The following is a 24709-nucleotide window of genomic DNA, read 5'->3' as shown; positions in this document are numbered from 1 at the left end:
ACTTCATCAATAAAAAAACTGAAGAGATTTTAAATTGCAAAAGATTGTGAAAATAATGTCAAATTAGTTTGAAATAATTAATTTTTACTATAATGTTAAAATGTTTTGGTCATAAGATTTTGGTTCTGGGGAAAGTATTTGTCAATTGCTGTGTAGGAGCCTCCATATACATACAAAGTGTGCTAGTATTATGCTGTGTGATCTGGCATTATTTGATCTTTCTTACCTTTCTTAATTGCAGAATGATTGAATAGGGATGACATGGTGAGTGTTGTGTTACCGGAGTATGGCTTAGAAGCATCGTCGTCTCGGGGCAGTTCATCATAGTCTGATAGCGGATGATGTGTGTACTCAAATTTACCCACAAATACGAGGAGAGGAAGGAACCCAACAACCCATAGAACTGCCATCAACAGCCCAGCTGCATTCGTGTGGTTCACCATTATGGGACCAATTTGCAAGTTGACTTGAGTGAGTAGTGCCTTTTTTAAAAGTCAAGAAAATAAAACATGTTAGTGAAGCACTCACGTTTCGATACCTCCACAGCACAAACACTCAACAATCGCCTTCCGATTCAAATCCGCTCTTCCAGGAACCCAACAATACGAATCCGCTCAGCTGGCAGTAGTCAGAGCATAAACCCTCACCTCCAATTCTCCAAACTTTGGAGTTGAGCTTTTGTGCTCCGGATACTGCCAGCTGAGCGCATTTATACTGTTGGGCTCCCAGACAAGCGGATTTGATTCAGTGGGCGATTGTTGAGCATTTGTGCATTGGAGGTATCAATTACACTGTTACATTTCCATGGAAAATAATTTACACAGCTTAAAAAGTATAGGAAACTATATGCAGACTGATCAGACATTAACTGATACGCTACCTTGGATGTTACAGAGCAAGTTATTCTCAACAAAAAATTACTTAGATATTTTTTGTTTAGTTGCACTGTTGGAACTATTCGCGACTGAAGGTAGTCAATCAGAGCGTAGTGCAGGCAAAACGAATGTCCTTAGAGAGGTGGTGTTGTCCAACCGATAGTGGTTTTGAAGCAGCAGCCAGATAAAGTTAAAGGATTGAATTTTACTCTTGAACCAACTTGAACATCGAGCACCATTCAAACCAAAAATCTTTGGACTGGAAGTCTTCCTTCTTGCCGCTTGCACTACTGAAACACCTGTTTTGTTATGCTACGGAAAAGGTGATGTTTGATTTGATTCGAGAGTGAAATTCAGTCTGTTCGCTTTGTCGGGCCAGTTTCTTCAATCACAAGTACATAGCTCGTAAATAGTGCAACTGAGCAAAACATTTGTAAGCATTTCATTGAGAACAATTATTACTCTATAATGCATTAGTGAATTTCCTACCACCCTGTATATCTGGTTAACTATGGGATTCAAGGGAGAAAATAAGTATATGAATTTCAGATTTTTTTCCATGCATTTGTATGAAATGAAATACATATTTTAATTTAAAATATTTAGAATTGCGTGAACTTGTCATCTATTAAAATTGAGAAGTAAATGATTCATGCTTCTGTATAGTCTATCAATAAGCAGTAATTCCACTTAAGCACAAAACTACAGTGTTAGTGAAAGTTGTGGTATTTGACCAATATCATTATTTTTTAAAGGAAATGACTTTGAAGGCATACCATTTCAAATTATGAGAGACACTTCATATGTGACCACATGGTGGCAAATACTAGTTGTACCAATCAAAGCACGACATTGTTCAAAATAGATCATCACAGAAGCACCTATAGACTCCATCTCAACCACCAACAGTACACGTGCTGTTGCGTTGTGTGCCGACTACAAGGACGGATCTCATAAGTCCACTTGACAACGCAAGTGGCCTTATGTGAAGGAGCCCTAAGATTTATGGTACTTGAATGCAGATCCTTCTTATTTACCTGAAATGCTGGTCCTACTAGTACACCAACTTGCCTGGCAGCGTTGCATATGGATAAAATTGCTGTCCTCTCTCTAGCTGTCGTCACTCGGCAAATATAAGCCAGCAGTGTTGCTCCTGCTGCTGTTCCCAAACCTTGAATTGTCACATTTAGATTAAAGTAAGCTTAGTTTTCTGAGATTTAAGGTTTAGGCATTTCTCAATGTATGCACATACTACGTACAGTTGATTACGATAAATGAGGGTAGTTGAGTACCATTTATGGTATTAGCTCATAAACTAGAACTTAATGTAACATCCCATCATATTTATATTTTCATGAATACATATTTACAATGTTTGGTAACAGTAAGTGAATTTTTCGTGAGTTATGAAAGTTCAAAATTATTTGGGATGGTGGAAATTTTATGGCCTTATATGAAAATTGCATGATAATTTATTATGATGAAATTTTTTTACTTTTTCCACTAGAGAGCAAACAAATTTCTTTATCCTAATAATCTTTATGTTTCCCATCATTTCACAAAAAGAGATCTTGGTCCTCTGAAAAGGGATTAAAAAAATCTTGTGCCTCTACAAATGAGTTGCAATATTCATTACTCATCATGATCATATGAGAATCATTCAGTAAGTCTTCAGAACAAGATAGAGAAACAAATTACATATTTTGAGTCAGTTTTTTAATTTTTGAACTTGATATCCTTTCGGCACTATAGATTTTTCGAAGAATTTTCGCAACACTTTAAGCTGTCCAAAAGCTAGAATTTTGGAAACTCCTGTTCAATCAACGAAACTATGGGATGGAAGACTCTATCAGCTGGTCTTGAGTGCTGCTTGTAGGGTTAAAATTAATTTTTTATACTAAAAGAGCCATCTCTCAGAAATTCTGAGAGCTTATTGAACGACTCTCATACCTACTCCTCCACTAAAATGAAGGAAATGGTAAAAAAAATTGAACTCACCACAAATTAATCGGCTTCCTACAACATTCCATGGGTCATATCCCACCGTGTATTGCAAGTTGCCACAAACCATCACCAGGGAACATAAGCCACTGAATAATCTTGTTTTTTGAGGGTAGATATCAGCCAAATATCCTCCCAGGATTCCAGCAAAGGCTCCACTGAGACTGTATGCTGCAAATATTTAGTGTATATTAAAAATAATAGTTGAGTGTGAACTTTTATCAATATAATTAAAAAGTTCAGATATCTTTCCACCATATTGCTCACTTTCATATGTCTGATTACCAATTGAAAGTTTTTCAGAATATAGGTTCAATCACTAACTTTTCAATTTATTTTAGATAGTGTTTGGAAAATGAGGTGACCTATAATTTCCCATGCATTGATCCTTTTTCTCATTTTTCTGACTTATTTGCCATGAAAATTTGAAGAACATAACCTCTTAATGAAAAAGCGTTTAAATGGTGGTTCGTTTATCTCACTTAAGTCCACTGGAGGCTAGGGCAAAAGTAATCAAATACTTGTGTGATTCACGGGAGTTAAAGCACAGAAGTATGTACTCAATAAAAATGAAAGTTGAAGTTTTAAAGCATTAGGGTTGATCAAAAAAGAGCTAATGTCTCAAATCCTTTCCCGAGGGAAGCCATTCTTAAACTTTCGCTATGACTAGATGGTATTTAAAATAATTTTTCCCCAGGCTGAGGATTTCCACTTCAACCTGACCAAAATAGGTTTTTACACAAATTTTTGGGAATTCTTGATATTCTATGTGTTTTTCTGGATTTTGTGTGTAAAGAATTTCATTCATCATGTTTTACATAAATAGAGGAATTGATTAAAAATATGTTTTAAAAAGTCGTCATCACTCGTTCAGTTCCAAGAAGGTCACAGCATCTTTTAAAATGCAACAATTCACTTTTTAAAATATACCTCCTGTAATTTGATAAAAATTTCAAAAATTTCAGGCATCCCTTGGGAAATGATCTGTGATGTTGGCCCGTTTTTGATCCACCCTAACACATGTGCACAAACATCAAACCTATGAATTATACATTATTTTCATAAATAAATAAATGTGTTTCAACTCAATGTATTGATATTATTTGCTCAGTTTTGGCCAGAAGTTTATCTTGGATTCGTTGACCTTGCTCACCTGATACAGTTATGCCTAGCATGTACTCCTCCTCCACCCCAAGGCTTTGAAGATAATCCCATGCTGTTGGAAATATGACAGCTGAAAATTTAATCATAATTATTAGCATCATCAATATGTGAATGCGTATCAATTGTAATAATAAAGGCCATGCAAATGGTTATTGGATAAACTATTTATAAAAGCATTTTTACCCGTGACTGGTTAAAATCCTCGTTATCATTTAATGAGATTTAGCATTCCTAAGAATTTGTTCTTCTGTTAAAAAAAGCAGCGAAAAAATCCTTTTGATGATCATTTGTGATCAATTTGACCCTTCCCAAATGAAATTTAGATATTTTAACCTGCACTCCTACCTAAGCCACTGAGCACTGGCCACATAAAGCTCTCTATCGTACTGGAAATTTAATTACGTACTCTCTTGCCTCAGTGGTATTTTTCCCTTAATTTTCTCTTTTGACAGCTTAATCATGACAAGATCTCAGGTCTTCTATAAACTAACCACATAAATAAAAAAAACAAATTACATCTCCAATGATCTTGCAACCTAAAAATGGGCTGTATTAGTCTCATTCATGATACGACACCACATTATCTCTTCCAGGGGCAGATCCATGATTTTTTTCTGGGGGGCACAAGGGTCTGACAGTTCTTCTCATATTTGAGATTAAAAACAAAATACAACAATAACTGTAAAAAATATTCTCTTTATTTTGATATAAAAGTTATGAATATTAAATTAAATGATTGAGGCTCCAAAATACACAAAATAAAATGAACTTAATGATAACCGTATGAAAAATCTTTTCTATTTTCTAACCCTTTTACTGCCACCAGGCCGATATATCAGCCATTGCTGGTTGAGCGAAAACTGCCAGGGGCCGATTTATCGGCCCGAATTATTTCACTTTTTTTTTCGTGATTGTGGCCTTTTCAACGGCTATAATTTAAGTAAACCCCATTATCTATATATGGTTAAAATATATCTTAGGAATTGGGAAAAATTTAGACATATTAAATAAAATTAAGCTGCTGAAAAATGTTTAAATCTGAAATGTTGCAAATTCCGGAAAATAGCCTTGGCAATCTTCGTACATCCCACCTGAAATGGGCTGGCAGTAAAAGGGTCAAACGTCTGGGGGGCATGTGCCACCGTGCCCCCCCCCCCTCTTAAATCTGCCTATGATCTCTTGAACTTCATCTCACTACCACTGCTTTCACCAAAACTAAAAATTTTGAATCTATCTGAATAACTTAAGTAATCAATCTGTATCCTTTTTTGCAGTGGCATCCACACTCAAAGAGGCCATGGTCAAAACCGATGGTCAAGGGAAGATATCTGTTTCCCTTCAGTGTTACTTCATCTCCTTCCCGTTTGAGATATGAAAGTCCAACAAAGATAGGAGAAGGGGACACCTGAGGACAGATATCCTCACTGTGGTTATGACCTGATTCTTGTCCAGCTAGAGGTGACCTACTCTCATTCACACTCATTTGCTTTCATGAACTGTACGTATTAATTCCCTCAAGGTCAGTGGCGGCTTTCCCATAAGGACTCTCGGATGCCGCCCCTCCCAAAGATTTGAAAAAAGGAAAAATAATTAAGTATGTACCTATTCAATTATAATTATACATCTAATTAACCAAAGTGTTTTTTCAGTTGCATACATCAAAAATGGCCAGAATGCCCCAATCCATAACCATGCAGTTTTATGAAGAGTAGTATTGGTGGGGGCTGCTGGTGCTATGACGTGTCTAAGCTTGTGCCTTATGGAAGTCTTGGAACGCTGCCCGAGCATGCGCAGAGCAACATATGTTTCTAGTGAGTTGACATTGCTGCTCCACCCAGCGGAATTACAATCTGGCATCTACTTGGTGTTGCAGCATTGCAGAATACCTTGTTTTGGTGACCAGTTGACTTATTGTGTGTAAATTGTTTTATTGAATGAGTGATTGGTATGCAAATAGGCCTAGTTGTAGTTGAGTTAATCAAGTTAGTGATTGTTAGTGTTTTTTACGTGTTACAAGTCTCATTGCTACATAAATCATTGCAAATATTGCATAGATTTTACAAAGAAAGCATTATGATTGCAAAATGATCATCACTAGTGTACGGTGGGCATATCCGCATGAAGAATGTAGGTGCTAAAACATAAAGTTACGTATTTTTGTTTTTATTTGCAAAATGTTGCAACAAATATATTTTTATTTTTCAAGATCATTGATCCGTACAATTGAGAGTCTGAACTAAGCCAATCTGTGTGACCAACACTCTACTGTATATGGTATTTATTAATCAAACTTTATTATGTTTTTGTTAAAAAAATGCGGAACATATGGCACCACTAATTTAATATCTAGATTGCCTTAAAAACTCACTAAAATACACATAATATTAAAAAATTTTGACTCACGAGCCACCACTGCTCAAGGTATGGTATTTAGAGGAGGCTGAGGTCATTTGTAGACTGTGAGGGAAGGGTTAGGTAGGAAGGGTGAAGAGAAACCAGGTGTCAGTGTAGCCTGCTCCCAACGAAAGATGCCAAGTGGACCACGGCCTTCTGTCCCATCCGATGAATGGGCGTTGTGTATTAAGTTTCCTCTGCAAGCACTCAAGCACGAATCAGTCATTCTGTGTAATGTCATAGTGACCACCAAGATATGAACCTGAATCCACGGGGTGGGAAGCCAAAACCTGGTTGACCTGTCTGTCAAGTGGAAGCATTGTGTGACAGGTCAACTGGTTTCAGCTGCTTCACGCAGGAGGGGTTTAACTATATTTTGTCCCATTTCAGGCTGGTTAGAATGGACTACAGCTCAAGGAATTCAATTTTGGTTGAGAAAGGTTAAAATTGATGATACATTTTCTTCGAAAGTGTTTTTTCCCTATTTTTCAAATGAAAAAATTTCATTCATGAATGATATCAGTCTCATGAAAATCCCTTCTTTAGGAACCTGCATTAGTCTACTACTTCTCACCCCAACAGGTTAAGGGAAATACCATCATAAGATCTCATGCTAAAGAGTTGCAGCTATTGGTTAGCAGAAATTCTAGTCATTCATTTTCATTGACTTATTATATTTACATGTCACAGAAGAACACCACTTATATCTGAGAGATGGTTACGTTTTTCAATAGCACATTTTTCAATATTTTTGCTGCGATAAATATATTCTCTCACTGGACTGACTGCTTTATTTGTTGGACAATGGTACGGCATTGCTGAAGAAAATTTCAGGATGATTACACATGTAGTGATATAGTATTGGGAATCATTTTGTGCGCAGCATTTTTGTGAATGAACAAGTATAAATTTCGGATTCCTTATTAGTCTTCTTGATCTCCTGACAGTGTCAGATACAAATGGAGGGCACGCCCCCTTGCGGGGTTGTCCGCATTGCCGAACATTACAGAACCACAATTGTAACTCTTTTATATCATAAGATAGCATCGTATTGTATATGCGTATAATCAGTTTAAATAAAAATCTTAAATTTTGCATGTAACTCGATTATTTTTCATTACGACAAAAATTGGCTGCTTAAAATATCTTTTGCGACCCCCGCCCCCTCTTAAGTTTTTTCTGTATCCGTCACTGCCTCCCGGTTTCATATTCAATAAGATTAAACTAGTTTTTAAACAATTATTGTCAATTTCGGACAAGAGTGCGCGGACGCAAGCGGAATATTTCACTCGGCTGAACGCCCACGAGCTCGGAAGCGCGTCGCGATGCTGGCCTCGCTCGGGCGGTTGCAAATTATATCCTAAGACGTCGGCAACAAGCCTAACCTCCATCGAATGCGGGCGGGAAGTCGTTCGTTCCGGTGAGTGGGCACAAAATGGGTGTATTTGACCCGCTCGAGTCAACTCCATTGTTTGATTATGGTGTCCAGCGTAGATAATAATCCTTATCGAGCTCCTTACTTATTTGAGGCTGTGTACACAGTAAATGAGCGAAGACTTCGTAGCATTCCACTCTCAGATGAGATTTATTTTGGTGATTTAGTCATAGGATTACAATGAGGAGAAACCCAGGTTCCGCTACTCGCTCAATTTGTTCCTCCTAACGGTGAGTGCATCTATCATTATTTTTCCTCGCTTCATTGTCCGTGTTTGCAGAAAAATGCGCATGTATCGGAAATACTATAATACATTAATTCGAAGGTGCCTTTTTAAAACGAGGGAAGAAATTATTAAGCATGTTATTTTTGATAAATACATCTCACCTTAGAATATCTAATATCGAATTTTGATGTGATATTTACATTGTGTATAAATTTTATATTATATAATTATTTTATCAAGCTTCCCCAAGGATTAATGGATGAGGATTTTCCATAAAAAGAGCGGTACGGTTAGATGTCGAGTGCTGATTTTTCCATCAGAGCTGTGCTCAATATCTTAAGAGTCTAAATTATGATTTCCGAATAAATTTTCTCACACAATTCTTCTTTCATAAATTCTTTACTAGGGACAGTTTCGTCTGATTAACTGTTGATTTGAAGTTGTGCTTCCCTTTAACTACATTCCCCGCGTGACCAACATTCAGCGAGAAAAACATAACTTCATTTTTTAACTTACTCAGATGGTAATTATCTTATCTTATTTGATCGTATTTCTCTCGCCTTTAAATCTGTAATTTGTGTGTTAATGTAATTCCGGTGTCAAGGATGTGATTTAATCAGTTTTGTTATTTGTTAGACTAGGTACACCTACATACTGCCCCGCAAGCCGTCTCAAATGGAATGTGTCGAGGGTGTTTGTTTAACCGATGAAAAGGAAATGCGCCAACGAAGTTCCGCCTAGCATTTATTTAAGTACTTTATTGTTTTGGGGAAAAACGAATTCCTATACCTATCCGTTCGGAAAAATATCTCTTAATTTATCGTTCCTGTCGGATTGAGAAATATGTTGGGGGTTCTTATATGATGTTCTCCGTGTCGGTCTGCTTGATATCCATTCTCAATAGGGTAGTTTCCTTCACCAAAGAAAACGGAAGGCATTGATTGCGATTCGTGACCCACCATCAGTGTATTCATAATATACAAATTATTTGGTTTTAGAAATACCGGTTTAGACGAATGGCAATGGTCAATTTTATCCTCATTTGAAAAAGGCCAGATTGGCGCCCATGCAATGCCACTCCATGTGACGTCACTGGGACCTAGTTACCAATGCATGCATGAGGCACAGAGCTCAGGGAAATAGGTCTTAATAATCATCTATTAAAACTGGCTAAGGTCGGAAAGTTTCCTTCGTTGGTAAGGTATTAATAATCCTTATTTAAGCCAAGCGCTACCAGCTAGCAGGGTACTCTGATACCTGCTAGCATCCTGCGTCGTATCAGCGCCCAAAACCTCACCCCAAGGTCACCTCACTTGCGGCAGCGGGAACCAGAACGACGACACTCGGAGATTTCCCAGCATTCATACTTAGCCGTCGCGTTTTCGCGCGCTTGAAAATTTTCACTTTTCATTTAATCGCGAAAAATATATATCGTCATTTAAAAATTTAAATGCGTGAAATACGTACTCCATGAGTAATAATCTTTCGATTTAGGCAATAAAAAAATAATAGGAAACCACCCTATTGTTCAGGCAATCTAAGCCTAGCGCGCAGTCTCCGAGTTTCCAGCGGCTCCCAGCCTGATTCGCTTAACTTCTGTATAACGCTTTCTGTACGCTCTTAGCAGTTTTTGACGGATCGCGCAGCTTTTCTTTGCATTGTATTCAGTTCGCGGATTAAGTCTGTCTGCGCCGGATCCCATATGCCCGCTTCGTATTCAAGGTGTGGCCGGACCAAGAGGATCGGGACTCAAGGGCGGGCTCGCATGGTTACACTCCCGAGCCAGGTTTTAAGCTTTCGCTGTTTACTCCTGCACCACGGAAGGGGGAGGACATGGAAGGAGAAAGGAAGAAGGCGCCGCTGCGATATTAGCCCGACGACGCCTCCAAGGAGTGGATAGGAGTGGAAGGGAAGGGATGAGGAATACCGCACAGTCACAGAGGCGGGCGGGTCCTACTGCTAGTGAAACCACGATTTAATGTTTCTACAGTAAAGAAAAGAAATCCTATGAGGAAGGAAATTTCTACGACTTTTCGTAGATTGTGGCCGGACGAGTGCGAAATAGCACCTCCCTTTTACTTTTTCATCCGAAAATCTTCCCACAGCACGCTTGACGAATCCTTACGTTTTCAAGGCTCGGCCACAATTATTTCTTACATGTGTCACCCACGCTACTTTCGAAGTTGTCGTGGGGAGTCTGAGTGTACTGTTAACGAAATAATTGAATATCCTATTTCTCCTACTCCACACTATAAGGTTGGCTGTTAACAATCTGCTGAAACCAAGGCCAAATGCAGAAATTCAGAGGGGGAGTCGGATTTATTAGGAGATTGAGAGCACTTGAAAGAGTTTGGGCCATTCACGTAAGACTGTGCCCCCTAAAATATTTCATGTGATTTGGGCCCCCTATTTTGCTACGGCCTTGGGGGGATTGACACGAGCGTATACGAAGTTATTCCGGGAACTTCCAAGAATGCCTTTCATAAAAACTTTATGGTCGCAGGCATTCATTGGAGGCATGTAATCTTCTCTTCGTCGTTCTCATGCGATGAAAGAATTTAGTTTTTTTAGCTGCGTTAATTTTTTTAAAGAGTGCCGAGAAATAAACATTTAGTGACTTGTATAGCTGAGACTTGCTCGCTGTTCGAATTTTCAGTGGCTCTTAAACTTGTATTTACTAGTCATTCCTCGCGTGAGTACGCCAGAGTCATCGTCTAATGGAGTAGCCAAAAATATAATTTAGCGTCTTGAAGCTAGGGCTCTATTAATCACCCCATTACGTCGGATTTATGAGGCCGACGTCTTAATTTACGCGTAAAAAAGATAGAAGGATCCAAAGTAAGGAAAGATAAATCGAATAAATAAATGTCAGATGTCGAACAGATTAGTTATAAATCGAGAAAATATTTCAAACTCCGCAAATACTCCTGTTACGTATTTGAAAAAAAGTTTTATTTTATCGGCTCTCTCAAATAATAGTTTTTACCTGGATAACAAAAAACAATTGGAGCATAAGTGAAATAATCCTAAAGATATAGACAGCGAAAGATCTTACGGGAACAACGGCAGGATTAAGCAAGTAATTATTTCCAATTTATAATTCAAAGACAGAAAATAATAATGGCAATGGAGAGCTAGCGAAATAAGAAAATATGATTGCAGGCAGTAAGTAAGCCAAAGGAACGTTGGTACATGCAACAACTTGTTAATAATAAAGGCAAAATGACCATAATGAAAAATTATAGCAAGGAAGCACCTTGGCGCAATTAATGGCTGAGTGGTGTATAAAAATAGCTTATTAATAAAATGAAAATGCTGCTTAATGTATCTTTATCATGGATTCATTGTGAGATGGACTTACGACTGATCTACTAATAAAACAATGTTTGATAACGCGACGTCCGGTTAAAATACACGCAGAAAGATTACGGAACATTAACTATTGCCAATTAATGGACATTACGGTGGTAAGAATGCCTCGTGTTTGGGTGAGAATAAGGATGAGCCGAACCATGACTTTTTACAATAATTTAATAGATGGCGCTCTTCGTGGCATATCGTATCGATTTAGAGCCCTGAAACTAATTGTCATATGTAATTAGTATTACATTTAATTAGCTCCTTTATTCAGTCTCTTCATAAGTTTCTTAATTACGAGTCTCCGAGATATACGTATTGGAGTCCACTGACAATGCGTATGAGGATGTGATTTTACAGATGCCTCAAATCATTCGAAATAACGTCACATTTTATATTTCAGTATTCCTATGTAACATCTAATCCTTGAATTGGATAATATATCAGTGTATATTTCTCGGGAATATTATGAAAAGAGGTATGAGGACCTGCCTTTCCAGGTAAAAATTTAACACAAGAAATGTAAAAAAAATGTCAGCAAAAATAAAATGTTTAATACGGAAAAAAATTTTATCCTACGTTTTAAAACGTCCACGGAAAAAAGTTTTACTGTCCCATTGCATAGTAAAAGTGACCTATGATCCATTACTTCGTACCGAGTTTGATAAATTCCCACACGAAGCAACGGAGAGATGCCAAGGTGTTTGTAACTTGCTAGATCTCCGCTTTCACTTTAGGTTTATAAACGGAATATTTTACTCAAAAATGTCAAGCATGCATTTCTACACCAAAATTCATATTTATTTCGAAATTAACGATTCTATTCTGCTTCGATTCTATTCGGCTTCAATAGCGGAATTCTTTCAGTATGTAAGTTGAAAAAGACAATTAAAAACGGCAAAAAATAGCATACGAAGAAATCCTCAATTCATCGCAAATGCGGCTCCCAAAAATGTTAACATTAAATGATGCCACACGTAGCCAGATATTTTGTTTTGCATACGGGTTGTCTTAACTACAAATTTTTTGTTACACATCTTATCATTCTTATGCATCGCAAAGCAACAGGATTCTTTAAATACCCTCTGAATTTCGTAAATATATTTCTGAAAGGCATACTCGATATCGGTTATTACCGAAATGGCTTAGTTGCAGAGGTTTGTATCCAAATTCAGCCTGAATTTTCGCAAAATTTTAAACTGTAGGGCTAAGTCGTCAATGATTAATATTATCCGAATTAGAAAAAATTAAACTATCCCGCGTGGGGAAAATTGAATCCTGAAGAGAAAGTCATTTTTCGGTGCACTCTGTACACCTCTTTGAAAGCTTCCATTAGATTCAAATGCGGCTTGAATGCACTCCGTTGTTACACAAATTTACATTAGTGGTTTCCGCAAAATTACAATTACATGATAAACTTAATGAGTGATTCGTATTTGAAGAAGGGCGGTGCGGAATACCAAGAATATTATAAGTGGGGATTTTCTATACGGTTACCCAAAAGTGATTTTATATGGGTATGCTAAATTCACAACTTAAAACACTGATGGCAGTGATATCCGTATTTAACGGGGAATTGAACTATATCAAGGGTTGTAAATCGATATTCATGTTCGAGACAGTGGCGTAGCTAGGTGGGTGAGGGGGAGGTTAGAACCCCTTCAAAACATTGAAAATTAAAAGAAATATTCATATCACAGCAATCCTATACTTGATCGATATACATCAATCAAACATTATAGTTCTTATTTGCCCTCTCTATTTTTATTTAAAATGGTATTTTATATTTATACTTAACGAACTCTAACTCGGCTTTTTAATTCATACACCAAGGAAACACGTTTTACTGAACGATTTACGATGATATCCGTTTTAAATTGTCTCTTTGACCTTCCAGGCTGAATAATTCCAATAGTGAAGCCTAAATATCGTTAATTTCGAAATAAATATGAATTTTGGTGTAGAAATGCATACTTGAAATTTTTTTAGTAAAAATAATATTTGGTTTATAAAACTATTGTGAAGATCTAACAACTCTGGCATCTCTCCGTTGATTTGAGTGGAAACTTATCAAAACTCGCTACGAAGAAATGGATCATTGGTTACTTTAAATTAGCGATGGGAAAAACTTTTTTCTCTGGACCTAACTTTAACTTTATACTTTGTTACTTAAGACGTTTGTTTTGTTTCAAATCCTCTTTGTTTTTTTCAAGATATAGTTTCGTTTTTGCCTCATTCATTCAAGCAACTTTCTTTTTTCACTCCTCAACAATGAAACTTCTCGCAACAAAAAATACCTATCAAAGTTAATATTTAAATATCAAACATTATCAAACTTTACATCTCGCTTTAGCATGCTATTATTTCTCTTGTGGCGTGCTGCTCCATCGGGTCCATTCCCCCGACCCCAAACCCAAGTGATAGTTACGTCTCTGATTGGAGATTATATAATTTTTCGAATTCATACATTTTAAATGCTATTCCTCGCGAGTATAGATGCTCCATTGCAAATTTTAGGGATAACTGGTTCATCGTTGCTGCGGTAGTCTTGAAAACCTATTCAAATACTGACGCAGTGGCTGCGTTCCTATATCAAGCCTTCTCCGTCCGCTTCCCTGTAGTCTCGATGACTTAAGCAGTGAGACCAATGATTCCATACCAACATAGAAACGCATCGAGAAATCACCACACTCACGGGATCTGCATGCATGACGACTCCCGTGTTTAAAGGAGCCTTTGGCACAATGAAAATTTAACTCACCGAATTCGACACCTCCTAGGAATAAATAAGCACATATGGTGATGATCGACAGGAGCCTTTGCCGGTAGAAGTCCATGTTTCTGCGACTCGTTCAGTCCTGGGCTCGGCTCTGGAAGGGTTCGGAGATCCCCTTTGTTGTGGCAGGTTTCTTTTGCTGAATCGGAGGATCTCTGTTCGTATCCCGGTGGATGATATTCAGTGATGGCGGAACTTCTTGCAGGGGTCATGGGACGTCATCGCTAGCTGACCATACGGCAGTGTTGATTGATGAAGCTCCTCAGGCGCCACGAATGCATACCCGCCGACTGTCCTGTCTCGAATGAGCCTCCCACTTCGATTCTTCGCGAGAAAATGCCGAGATGTGCACGAGAATGTGGAGAGCAGAAGAAATAAAAAAACAAAGTGGAATTGGGAAGAGAAGGTTTTCGTGTATTTATGAGCACTCTTCCGCCCACTACGCTAGAGAAAAAATCGGGAGATTTCCAGTCAAAACTCTTCGGCCCTTCTCTAGTATTAACGAACCGGAGAATGCTCTGCTTTCCCCTCAGTCGAATCGGAAACTGTCGGTCTGAAGTGGTCAGTGATGTTTATTTATGCGTTCGGGGTCTAGCCGGTCCTCGGCCACCCGGGTGACGTGTCTGCCGTCACGGGCGAAAGCGCGGTTTATTCTGCGGCCCGCAAGAATAGGGCGCAGGTACTTACCCCTCGTGCTTGCGACCACGCTATCTCCCCCCCCCCCCCCCCCCATGACCTATGATTTTTCGGAAACGGCCCCTCACAAAATCGTCCGCTGCGAGACGCGTGTATTTGAACACTGAGGAGGGAGTGATAACATTCTTGAGGAGGATGACATCTTCCGCCCTCTCTGCCTGAACCTATTGGAGGGAGATAATCGTCGCGAAGAAAGTGGAGGACGCAAAACTCCTCATATTGATGGAATGTTCTCGTGGGTTGGACTGGGGATGGGGTTGAATGACGTGATCCCCAGTTATGGTGAGTTTTTTCGAGTTCTTTCTTGTCTCGTCTGCTCAGAATCGCGTATTAGTCCAGTCGTTGAAGCTTTTCACCCCCCAATTGATTGAAACTAAACCAATTGACTTGAAATTTGGCGCATTGCTGGAGAATGCGTCGATAAACGTTATTAACGTAGCGCCGATTAACGTCTCCACCCTTGGGGTGGATGGAAATTTTTCTCAAAGGTTGGATGGAAAATTTTCCCCGGAAATCGATGGAGAAACCATATATTTAAGAAAAAAATAGAGATTTATTTTTTGACTGACAAATACTTTCTGAGTTCTTAACGATTGAAATTTTGGAATATGTATGGAATAACCACGTTTTGAAACGTTTTCCACGAATAACTAAAAAAACTACTCCTAACATTAGAAGATGTCCAATTAAAAAATGGAGATTACAAAACAACAAAAAGAATAAGTTTTTTAGGAACGGTAGAAAAGGAATATAAATCGAGACATAAATGTTGGAAGAGAACAAATAGTTTTGGTGAATACTCAAATTAATATATTCGACATCACTTAACGGAAAAGGATCGATTTCACGAGTATAATGACCGATTAATTTTACATATTGCGTGAATATACTTTTTATGTAGTGATAAAATAGGATTTTATCCTCTATCGATTGCAGGGGTTACGTCGGGAAAAAATTACACTCCCGAGAAGGGGTGAAAACCACCCACAGGGTGGTAGCATCAATCGACACAGTGTCAATGATGTTGTTAATACATTCTCTAATTATGTACGAAATTTAAAGTCAATTGTTTTATGTAATATTTCAAACCCTGCCGCGTGAACGGAGGTGAAATATACAAGAATTGCCATGAGAAAAAATTCCCCTGGACTGGGAATCGAATCACGGACCTTTGGCTTTCCGCAGACCACTACGCTACCCAGGTTCTTTAATTCTCATGGCAATTATACCGAGGCTCTTGGTACTAGGTGTTAGGCCCTCGTGGTCCATCAAGGATGGCAACGCGAGGGAGAAAGGACTTCCAAGAAGCCACAACCGGTTGAGAGCCTCAAACCTGCGCTAACGCCGCGCAAAGCGGTATGTGTAATATTTCAAACCCTGCCGCGTGAACGGCGGTGAAATATACAAGAATTGCCATGAGAAAAAATTGGACCGCGAGGGCCTAACACCTAGTACCAAGAGCCTCGGTATAATTGCCATGAGAATTAAAGAACCTGGATAGCGTAGTGGTCTGCGGAAAGCCAAAGGTCCGTGGTTCAATTCCCGGTCCAGGGAAATTTTTTCTCATGGCAATTCTTGTCAATTGTTTTAGTTTCAAAGATTTTCAAAGAAGAAGACAGGTGGTTTCCAGCTTCAATGACTGAATTTTATCGTCCTCAGCAGTGGCGTAACTAGTATTATGATTGGGGATGGGATGGCCTGAAGAGGCGACTCCCCCCCCCGACAACGGGAGGTCTGATTGGTACCTCGAATGAATAACCAACTCAGATCATCCTATAATTAGCCGTGTGAAACTTTGAAACTCATTTTCAGGAAGTAGTCTTAAACATGTATTTGTTATCAGCAATTGGAACATGTAAAAATATTGATATAAATAAAACCAAAATCAGAACATAAAGCTGCGTAATTTTTCATGAATCGAAATTCGTTTAAAAATTCCGTAGCTATATTTTACATAATATCAAAAATTCAAAGTCATGGGAACGCATTCATTCCTTCCAAATAGTTATAACATTTATTTCAGGGTAAATAATACATCCAATATTTGTCGTGACTGCATAGTCATCCGATTGGGTAATTTAATCGATATGAAATGAAAATTAGCTTATTTCTTATTTATTCTTGATTATTTTTCTTTTGGTATTAATCATAAATCGTTTATTGTTATATTTTTCCCCATTGGGGTAGCATGAGCGTATTGTTTATTTATTTATATAATACGATATTTCCCTCTGACTTATTAACAATGTGGCGATGATGCAATTAACATGCTGGTAAGTACATGTTTTTGTAACAGTTGTTTTTACGAGATTATTTTTAATTTTTATCTTCAAGTTATTCAAGAAAATATGAACGATAGTACTTTCTTGTTTCATTTCCGGTCAAAATCCTATTTCATCGGCATTCGTAAATGCGGTGTTCTTAATCGAGCAGTCAGTTGCCTAAAAGTACCAGTTTCCCTTTTAAATCTTCTCGAGCTCTTCTGCCCGGCTTAAAAAAAGAATTACCTCACTTCACGAGTCGGATTAAATTAGAGCTTTCGTATCGTTTTTGTGTGCTGTAAAAGTCCATGAGAATACAACGATTTGTTTAACCCTTTCTAACCCGGAGCTGCTTCCGGGAGAAATTAAATTTCAAGACTTCTAATTTGATAAAGTGAAAATTATCGATTCTATCAATATCATTGTGGTAGCTACATTTTTCGCCATTAAACTTTACAGCGGAAATGAACACGTAGTTTGAATCTCCCTAGAATAGAGCTGAAAATATATACGTTTTTGATGTTACTTAGAAGCAGCATTGGGTTATAATGGGTTAAATAGCCGGCCGTAGTTCGTTAATCATTACTTTTTTCCTCGTTTTGAGCACCATGACCAACTGCTATAAACTGTAAGGAATCGGAGAGTTGAATTTTTCCCAATATGCACCATGAAATGTGCTTCAAAAATGTATAGAATCCACAGGTAGATGATTATGAAACAGCATGAACATACGTTTACGGGTAAAATTTTTCAATTGCAATCAATCCCTACATAAGATATCTGAATTTCATACTTACGCCGAGATATCAATTCCAAACGGAGAATGCTTAAATTGCCGCTTTACTTAAAAAAAACGACTAATAACAGATTTTATCCGAGAAAGCCTACTGACTCATTTCAGTAGGCGCGAGAAAACTGAAATTCGGTGTGCTACTGAGTTCTAGTTGGTTTCAAGGTAAGAGGGAAGAGTGCATTTGATGGGACCTGAACTATCGAATATTTGTTGCCTTTCTTTACCTTTAGATTATTACTGATATCGGATTTCTTTCACTGTTTCTCCCAGTGGCGCAGCGAGGGGGAGGTGGGAGGTTTGGGGGATAACCCCCGCCCCCCAGAGCTTAGAGAATATTTTTTATAAAAATGTTTCAATGCATTTTTAATGAAAAAAATTGTAAGCAATATTGGGGAGCCGGATGACTCACAAAGAAAACATCTAACTATTCACACACCCGTAAAGCTCACCATTTTGAACCAATTATCTTAAACATTTTTTGGGGGAGGGCACCCGCACCTCCGGCTTACCCTGGCGGCTATTCCATATCCCCCAGTATTAGTTGCCCCCCCCCCCCCCCCCAGCCTTAATTCCTAGCTGCGCACCTGCTTCCGCCATCCCCATCGGTTTTGGCCTTCCTGGGGATGGGCAATGTGATAAAAACTTGGCGCTTCTGATACTAAGCTCCTCAAATATGAATGCATTATTTCTTTAGTGACGCTATGTAAACTTTTATTGGGCTTCATGCCAGTTGAAGTCATCATCAGTCATCAGTGGTTTTCCACGGTTGGCTTGACATTTTGCATCAGCACTGGCGAAGTTGATTAAGTCTTACACTGGAGAATTAACTTTTGAAAACTACAATGAAGGACCGCACTCCAATGAAAAACTCGATAAAGGTTTACATTCATTATTTGTCAAGAAAATTTCGCTAATGAAGTATAGTTCCATCGGTGAATGTTACATCGCTAATTGGGTTATCGGATTTTACCGTAAGGATGTGGTTCTTGATACCAAATGCATCAAAATACTACCTTTGTATTGTTGGTTGGTACCTTGAAATGTACTGATTACTGAATGTAAAGGTTAGGAAATAATTTATTGGTACCTCTCTTTAAATTGGCGACCTAAACGGAATCTTTAGCTACTCAAAAACGTCCAATAATCGAATTTCATAAAAGCTACTTGTCTAACTATAAAGCCATCTTCTTTAATGCATATTCGATAACTGACTCGAAAACTTTCCCATGAAAAAAAATTTCAAGTTGGTTATCGAGTTGCTCTATTCAAGTAAAATTATCGGAAATTATATTTTCTTCGTTAGAGCTTCGAAGGCAGCATGCTTTTATGCGCGCTTTTTCTTAATTTGCTCCGTCTGATTGTCTGTTTCATCGATGGAATCTTGTAATTTAGTTTTAACCCACTTCCCGCTGTCAGATCGGCTTGAAATTTTGCAAATTTGCTCGTTTCAGATGATAACGCAATATTCAATCATTTAACATCTGAGATTTTCTTCCATTGTGTTCTTAATTAATGGAATAAATTTTCTTATGGAAAAATTGTTCTCAATAGATGTTTTTAGTTATGAACTTTTGGCAGAACTTTATTTAACAGCTCTGGTTTAGTCGATTGCATGACTCACCACTAAAAGGAAGGAAATCAAATAAAAAAAGATGCAACACAAGCTGTCTTAAAAAAACAGTATCAAACGCACTAAAAAGTATAAAATAAGCTTTTCATCTCTCGGATAATATAGCGTAGGTCCTGAGTAGGTTTAGATATTAATATTGCGCAGTCACCTATGAGACTCTTCCACACTCACACCTAACAATCCTCATCAGCGCCCTCGGCTTACTCTACGACTGATGAAAAGCTTATTTTTATACTTCCAGGGCATTTCACACTATTTTTATGAACTTTTTATTTTGTATTTATGTGTAATTCCATGTGTAATATTTGTGTATTCTATGCACCTCATTAACTATGCTGTATTTTTCATGTAACATGACATTAGCTTTCACTCAGAAGTTTTTCGCAGGTTTTTCACACCTACCTTCTTATGTGGGCGTTTTCCTGCAGCGGGTTTTTTTTGCTGAAGGATACTAAGCCCTTATCCTCATGTTTTTTCCCACAAACAGAAATATTTTTTCTTACACAAGATTTTCACGTATACTTGTTTATCTTTTTTGGCATTTCAAAAATAGTGAATATTATATATGTTTCGTATTGTAAACGTTTATCTACCGTTTTGAAATATGTTTGCATTGACGCTATCGAGGGGTTAGGTGGAAGAGGGGACTTCTTAGTTGCAACCTCACCCAAAGAAAGACGTATTATTATTCTTTCAGGCGGAAATAGTTTCAAATTCGGTCGTGAAAAGAAGAGATGCTAATTTCTATTCCTTCCCTAACCAAGATTCTCATCCATTATTAGTGGCACGAATGACTTGAGCTCGCTTTGGCCCTCCCCTAATACGCAGAGCAACCTTTAATCTATGGAACAGACAATAGGCTTGTGACGCATTACCAAGTAAACCATGAACGAGAGCTTGGAAGCTTTCTTCCCCCGCTCATTTTGGGGACAAGAGCGACCTTTTGTAGCCGCGACATTACTCATTTTCTTGTCCGTGGAGCCACTTTGACTGAGGTAAATATTTACGATGGCTTATCCGATTGGATAAGTCCCCTCGCTCCTGCTGCGCGGTTATGACGGAAAACACGTTGCCTCATCATTGGCGCGGGGTTGCGGAATTTTAGGGCGACTCTATGCAACCGCTTTTGTTTACTCGTAATGTGGATTCATCCACTTGCTTATTTATGCTGGTGCGTTGCATTTTTCTGGGTAGTTTTGAGAAGCGTATTTTAGAAACATTCATACTGCAGTTAGAAATGGAATGTTTACTCTTTACCGTCTTAAAATTATCGTATTGTATAAAAATACACCTGAGCAGCCACCAGAAATATTTTATGTCCGAGGTTCATTCCCTGGTCAAGGTGAAAAATTTGCCTTGTATTTTTAGCAAGCGTTTTATCTATGTGCCAAGGTTGAGTGGAGTGTTTTAAGGGAGACTCTTTACTTTGCTCGTTAGCCAATAATTTATATTTTTCCCTTCACGTATTGATAGATATATTAAAAAACATGGAAGTCTTGCGCTTATGGGTACCTTTTGGATTTTAAGCAGTGTTGGGCCAAAAGATCCTTAGCTAAACGCTTAAGATATTGGTGAAAAAAATCCTACTTTTTAATTTAAAAAAAGTGCTAAATTCTGGCTATTCTGGAGCTATAAATGAAGAGCTAGGAAGCTTGAGCTGGGAGAACTCACAGAAAAAGCAAGATTTTAAAATCTTTCATGATCCATCGGTGAATTTCATATCTACTATTGTCACAGCTCCCGGTTATTTTTGGTAAAAACAAACGCTTCCTCTCGTTTTGTGTTGACAACCTCAAGGTTAAAGGACGTTGATACGGTGTCGCCATGATGGACGTTCACTATGCTCATGTTTCACTCGCTTAAAATGAGTTTTTTTTTTGCTTCCTTAACCCTAATCTTGTAATAATTCAATGGGAAACTCAAAAACAGCTTCCTGGTGAGCAAATAATTTAGCTGATTACAGGTTAGCTGTTCGGTGGTTCAAAAAAGTCCCGACTTTATAAAGGCCGTTTTACACGGGGCACGGAATTGCGCAGGTTAGAGCTGCATTAATTTCTAAAGTGGCGTGGAATTGCGCGAATGCATGTACAAATTTAGAACAGGGGCTATTTTGCCGTCTCGCATTCACGCATTCTCGCATGTGTTCTAGCAATTCACCGCTTTGCACGACGCAATTTCGATTGCGCCTTCGCCCGTACGTCAGAATGCGCAATTCCGTGTACCGTGTAAAACGGCCTTAAGATAGAGCACATTCCTGTCACAGGCTTGCGCGTATGATGGAAATTTTTTGATTCCATCAAAATCCACACTGATCGGTGGATCACTTTTGATCTTTACTTTGCCTCTCACCCTTGCCTCAGCGGGCTTTCCTCAAGATTACTTTGAGAGTAAATGTTTTTCTTCCCTTGCATAGTGAAATCAGGTTACGGCCAGTTTTTTTTCCCTCCTCATACTCGCGTCGCAGTAGCTTCCCGGCGATCTCAAAACATCCTCGTTGTGTTTGTCCCTGTCGTTCCTGTCGAGGTGTTTGAACCACTGCAAGCAACGGCGATAGCGTTATCACGAGATTCACGTGAGATCGGTCACTTTTGTTATCGATATCCTTAGCCGTGGAGATGCACTTTCACGGGAACAGTTGGAGAATTCTGGAAATGTGAAGGAATTTTCCTGACCCCAAATACATATGTGGAATAGCTCCTCATCTAGGATAAACTTGAAATTCCTGCCTAGTTTACCGAATCAATCATAATTAATATAAATCAAATAAAATCATTAAAATATTATTGGCTTAGGAACCACGTCCTCCTAGACTTGGTTTTGAAATGAAATACTTTCGTAGTTTCCTCAATGTTTTCTTTTCTCTTATTGCTAGACGTATTTTGCCTTCGATTCTATTTGGTTTCTGATTTGAATGAGAATGTGGGAATGCATAAAGAATGAATTTTACCGTCCTATGGTATGGGATAGATTCATGTGCTCGCTGTGAAAGAAAAACATTTGGAAGTAGAATATGTTTCGCAAAAACCCCTCGCATTCATAGTATTCCTCGGCATGGTTTAAATTCACTTATGTTGTCTATATTTTAAGGGTATGTGATAATCAGTAGAGTCCATTTATTGATGTGAGCTATGTGAGAATTGAACTATTTTTGAGATGCCAACTTGAAAAGTTTTCTCACTATAGGGATGCGCTTTGTGTATCTCGCTGGACGTAAAAACTTCACGGCATCCACTTAAAATTTCGGAACCTTCGCCATAAATAATAAATTTTTAGCCGTAATAATTTTTCGCCGTATTTTTTCCAGTTTCTTTGCTAACTCAAAAATCTTCGTCATCTCTGCCGCTATTTCGCTGATAAAATATTTCTTGGAAATGTTTATCCATTCACGAAGCCAATCCTCCACTATTTCGACTTTTAGCATGCCCTCGAAACACCTCTTTGACCGATAACTTTCCTACGACCTCACTCAATATCATCCTCACAGATCATCAATTCGTTCTACATGAAGATATTTACCCATATGGTAATTATATCTGGTCTTCGCAAGTGGCCAAGGCGAGGTCATGTTTTGCGTATAGGGAAACGTTGTTTAGGAAATCAGTAACGTAGGTGAAATATGATTTGATGCTTTCCCAGCGAATAATGTGGGTACATTCTTCTCGGGATTCCCACCGTGTTAATTTATACATAACGGCCAACGTTTCAAGCTCTCACTCGGGGCTCATCCTCAGGGCTAAATGTTGTTGTAACGTAGGTATCTATATTTTATCTTTGTGGAATGGGAAAGACAAACGAGGTTTGGTTTGGTTGAGTAAATATCAAATAAGGATACCCCATTATGCACAATATTTATAACAGATGTGAAATTTTAAAAAAATCTGGAAATAATACCATATTAATGGATGATTGTTGGCTTGATGAGCCATTGAATGAAGAATAGGTGAATTGATGGATAGGATTTACTACGATAGCAGTAAGTGGCGGGTGATGGACTGCTGAAACCAAAAAATATTCTCATATATGGGAGGGGGAGAGTGGACTACCTTATATTCTCCCACTCTGATATACGCCCCTGACTGGAAATTTCCGTGATAATCTAACTGAATAAACACCGCAAGGGAACCTCTTAATGTTCCGGACCATCGGCCATAGTGAATAAATGTTTTGTAGTAATACATTTTTGGGAAATTCTGTCCATTTTCTTTGGTAATAAGACACAATTTGTCGGTATCTTTGCCACTCTGTTCCTGCTAATCTTACTAATTATCCTTCTCGTTCTGTTAATCCCTCCATTCAAAGGTATCTCCAAAATTCTTTAGATTTTAGCAGCCTGTCTTATTATCTCTTTTACAGAGCACAGTCACAATGATTGCAATTAATCTCTTCATGTCTTTCATACGAAGATACTTACCTACATTTTTGCAAGCCGTTTCTCCACAAAGGCCAAAGTGACATCATCTTAGGAAAGGAGAAACTGTCTTTATGAGCTAAATTTTTCCAGCTATAATTTTTAGGGTAATCCTAGTTCATTTAAATTAATTTAAAATTAGGTTGTTTATGATCTTAGCTGGGCTAGGGCTTCTATTTCCGTCAAAGGTTTGGTGTGTTGCTCACTCCTGCAAACAGTGTTTGGTGATCCCGGACCATAAGGCCTCTAATTTTTCATCCAAAGTTTTTTTTTGTCAGAAACTCGAAAATTTCCCGTTTACGGCAGCTAAAATATTGAGATCATTCAAGGCTTGTAAGTCCCGCCTGAGATAATTCTGAATGTCTCCCTTTAGAAATTTTAAGAATTACGTTCCAAGGCTACCGCGCCTTATTATAGATCTACTGTCGTGTCCGATAGATTCGAAAACTTATTCCAAAGTATTAATTTGTGTGCATCAAATTTTTTTCTTAACAAGATGAAATAATGCAATTAAACCATAAATATTACTAATACTTCAAAATTTATTCAATTTTACTACTCTCTTTTGGATTAAACGAAGTATAAAAATAAATGACGTATAGTAAAGTTAAATAGTCCGTCATCGGGAACCTTCAGAAACCGCTGACTGAGAAATTGCTTTAAAAATAAATTATAACGATACAGCTTTAACAC

The 24709-nt window shown here is 38.1% G+C and overlaps 1 protein-coding gene across 6 annotated transcripts in view; it reads right to left on the bottom strand.

Annotated features, from left to right (window-relative positions):
• LOC124156172 overlaps window positions 1-24709 on the bottom strand; it is a 49451-nt gene that overhangs the window by 9124 nt on the left and 15618 nt on the right. For 2 of the 6 annotated variants that reach the window (XM_046530542.1, XM_046530540.1), the window contains exons 2-6: window positions 14214-14552; window positions 4030-4110; window positions 2874-3047; window positions 1913-2046; window positions 227-482 (exon numbers count right to left, since the gene is read on the bottom strand). In XM_046530542.1, coding sequence (XP_046386498.1) covers window positions 227-482; window positions 1913-2046; window positions 2874-3047; window positions 4030-4110; window positions 14214-14289 — 721 coding nt within the window. In that variant the 5' untranslated portion in view covers window positions 14290-14552. Of the gene's footprint in view, window positions 1-226; window positions 483-1912; window positions 2047-2873; window positions 3048-4029; window positions 4111-14213; window positions 14943-24709 lie in introns of those variants that run through there. The other 4 variants (XM_046530541.1, XM_046530544.1, XM_046530543.1 and 1 more) reach the window with 4 other exon arrangements.

The sequence above is a fragment of the Ischnura elegans genome, chromosome 3 (genome assembly GCF_921293095.1).
Source record: "Ischnura elegans chromosome 3, ioIscEleg1.1, whole genome shotgun sequence".
NCBI classification, from domain to species: Eukaryota; Metazoa; Arthropoda; class Insecta; order Odonata; family Coenagrionidae; genus Ischnura; species Ischnura elegans.
This window is presented reverse-complemented; position numbering and strand designations above follow the sequence as displayed.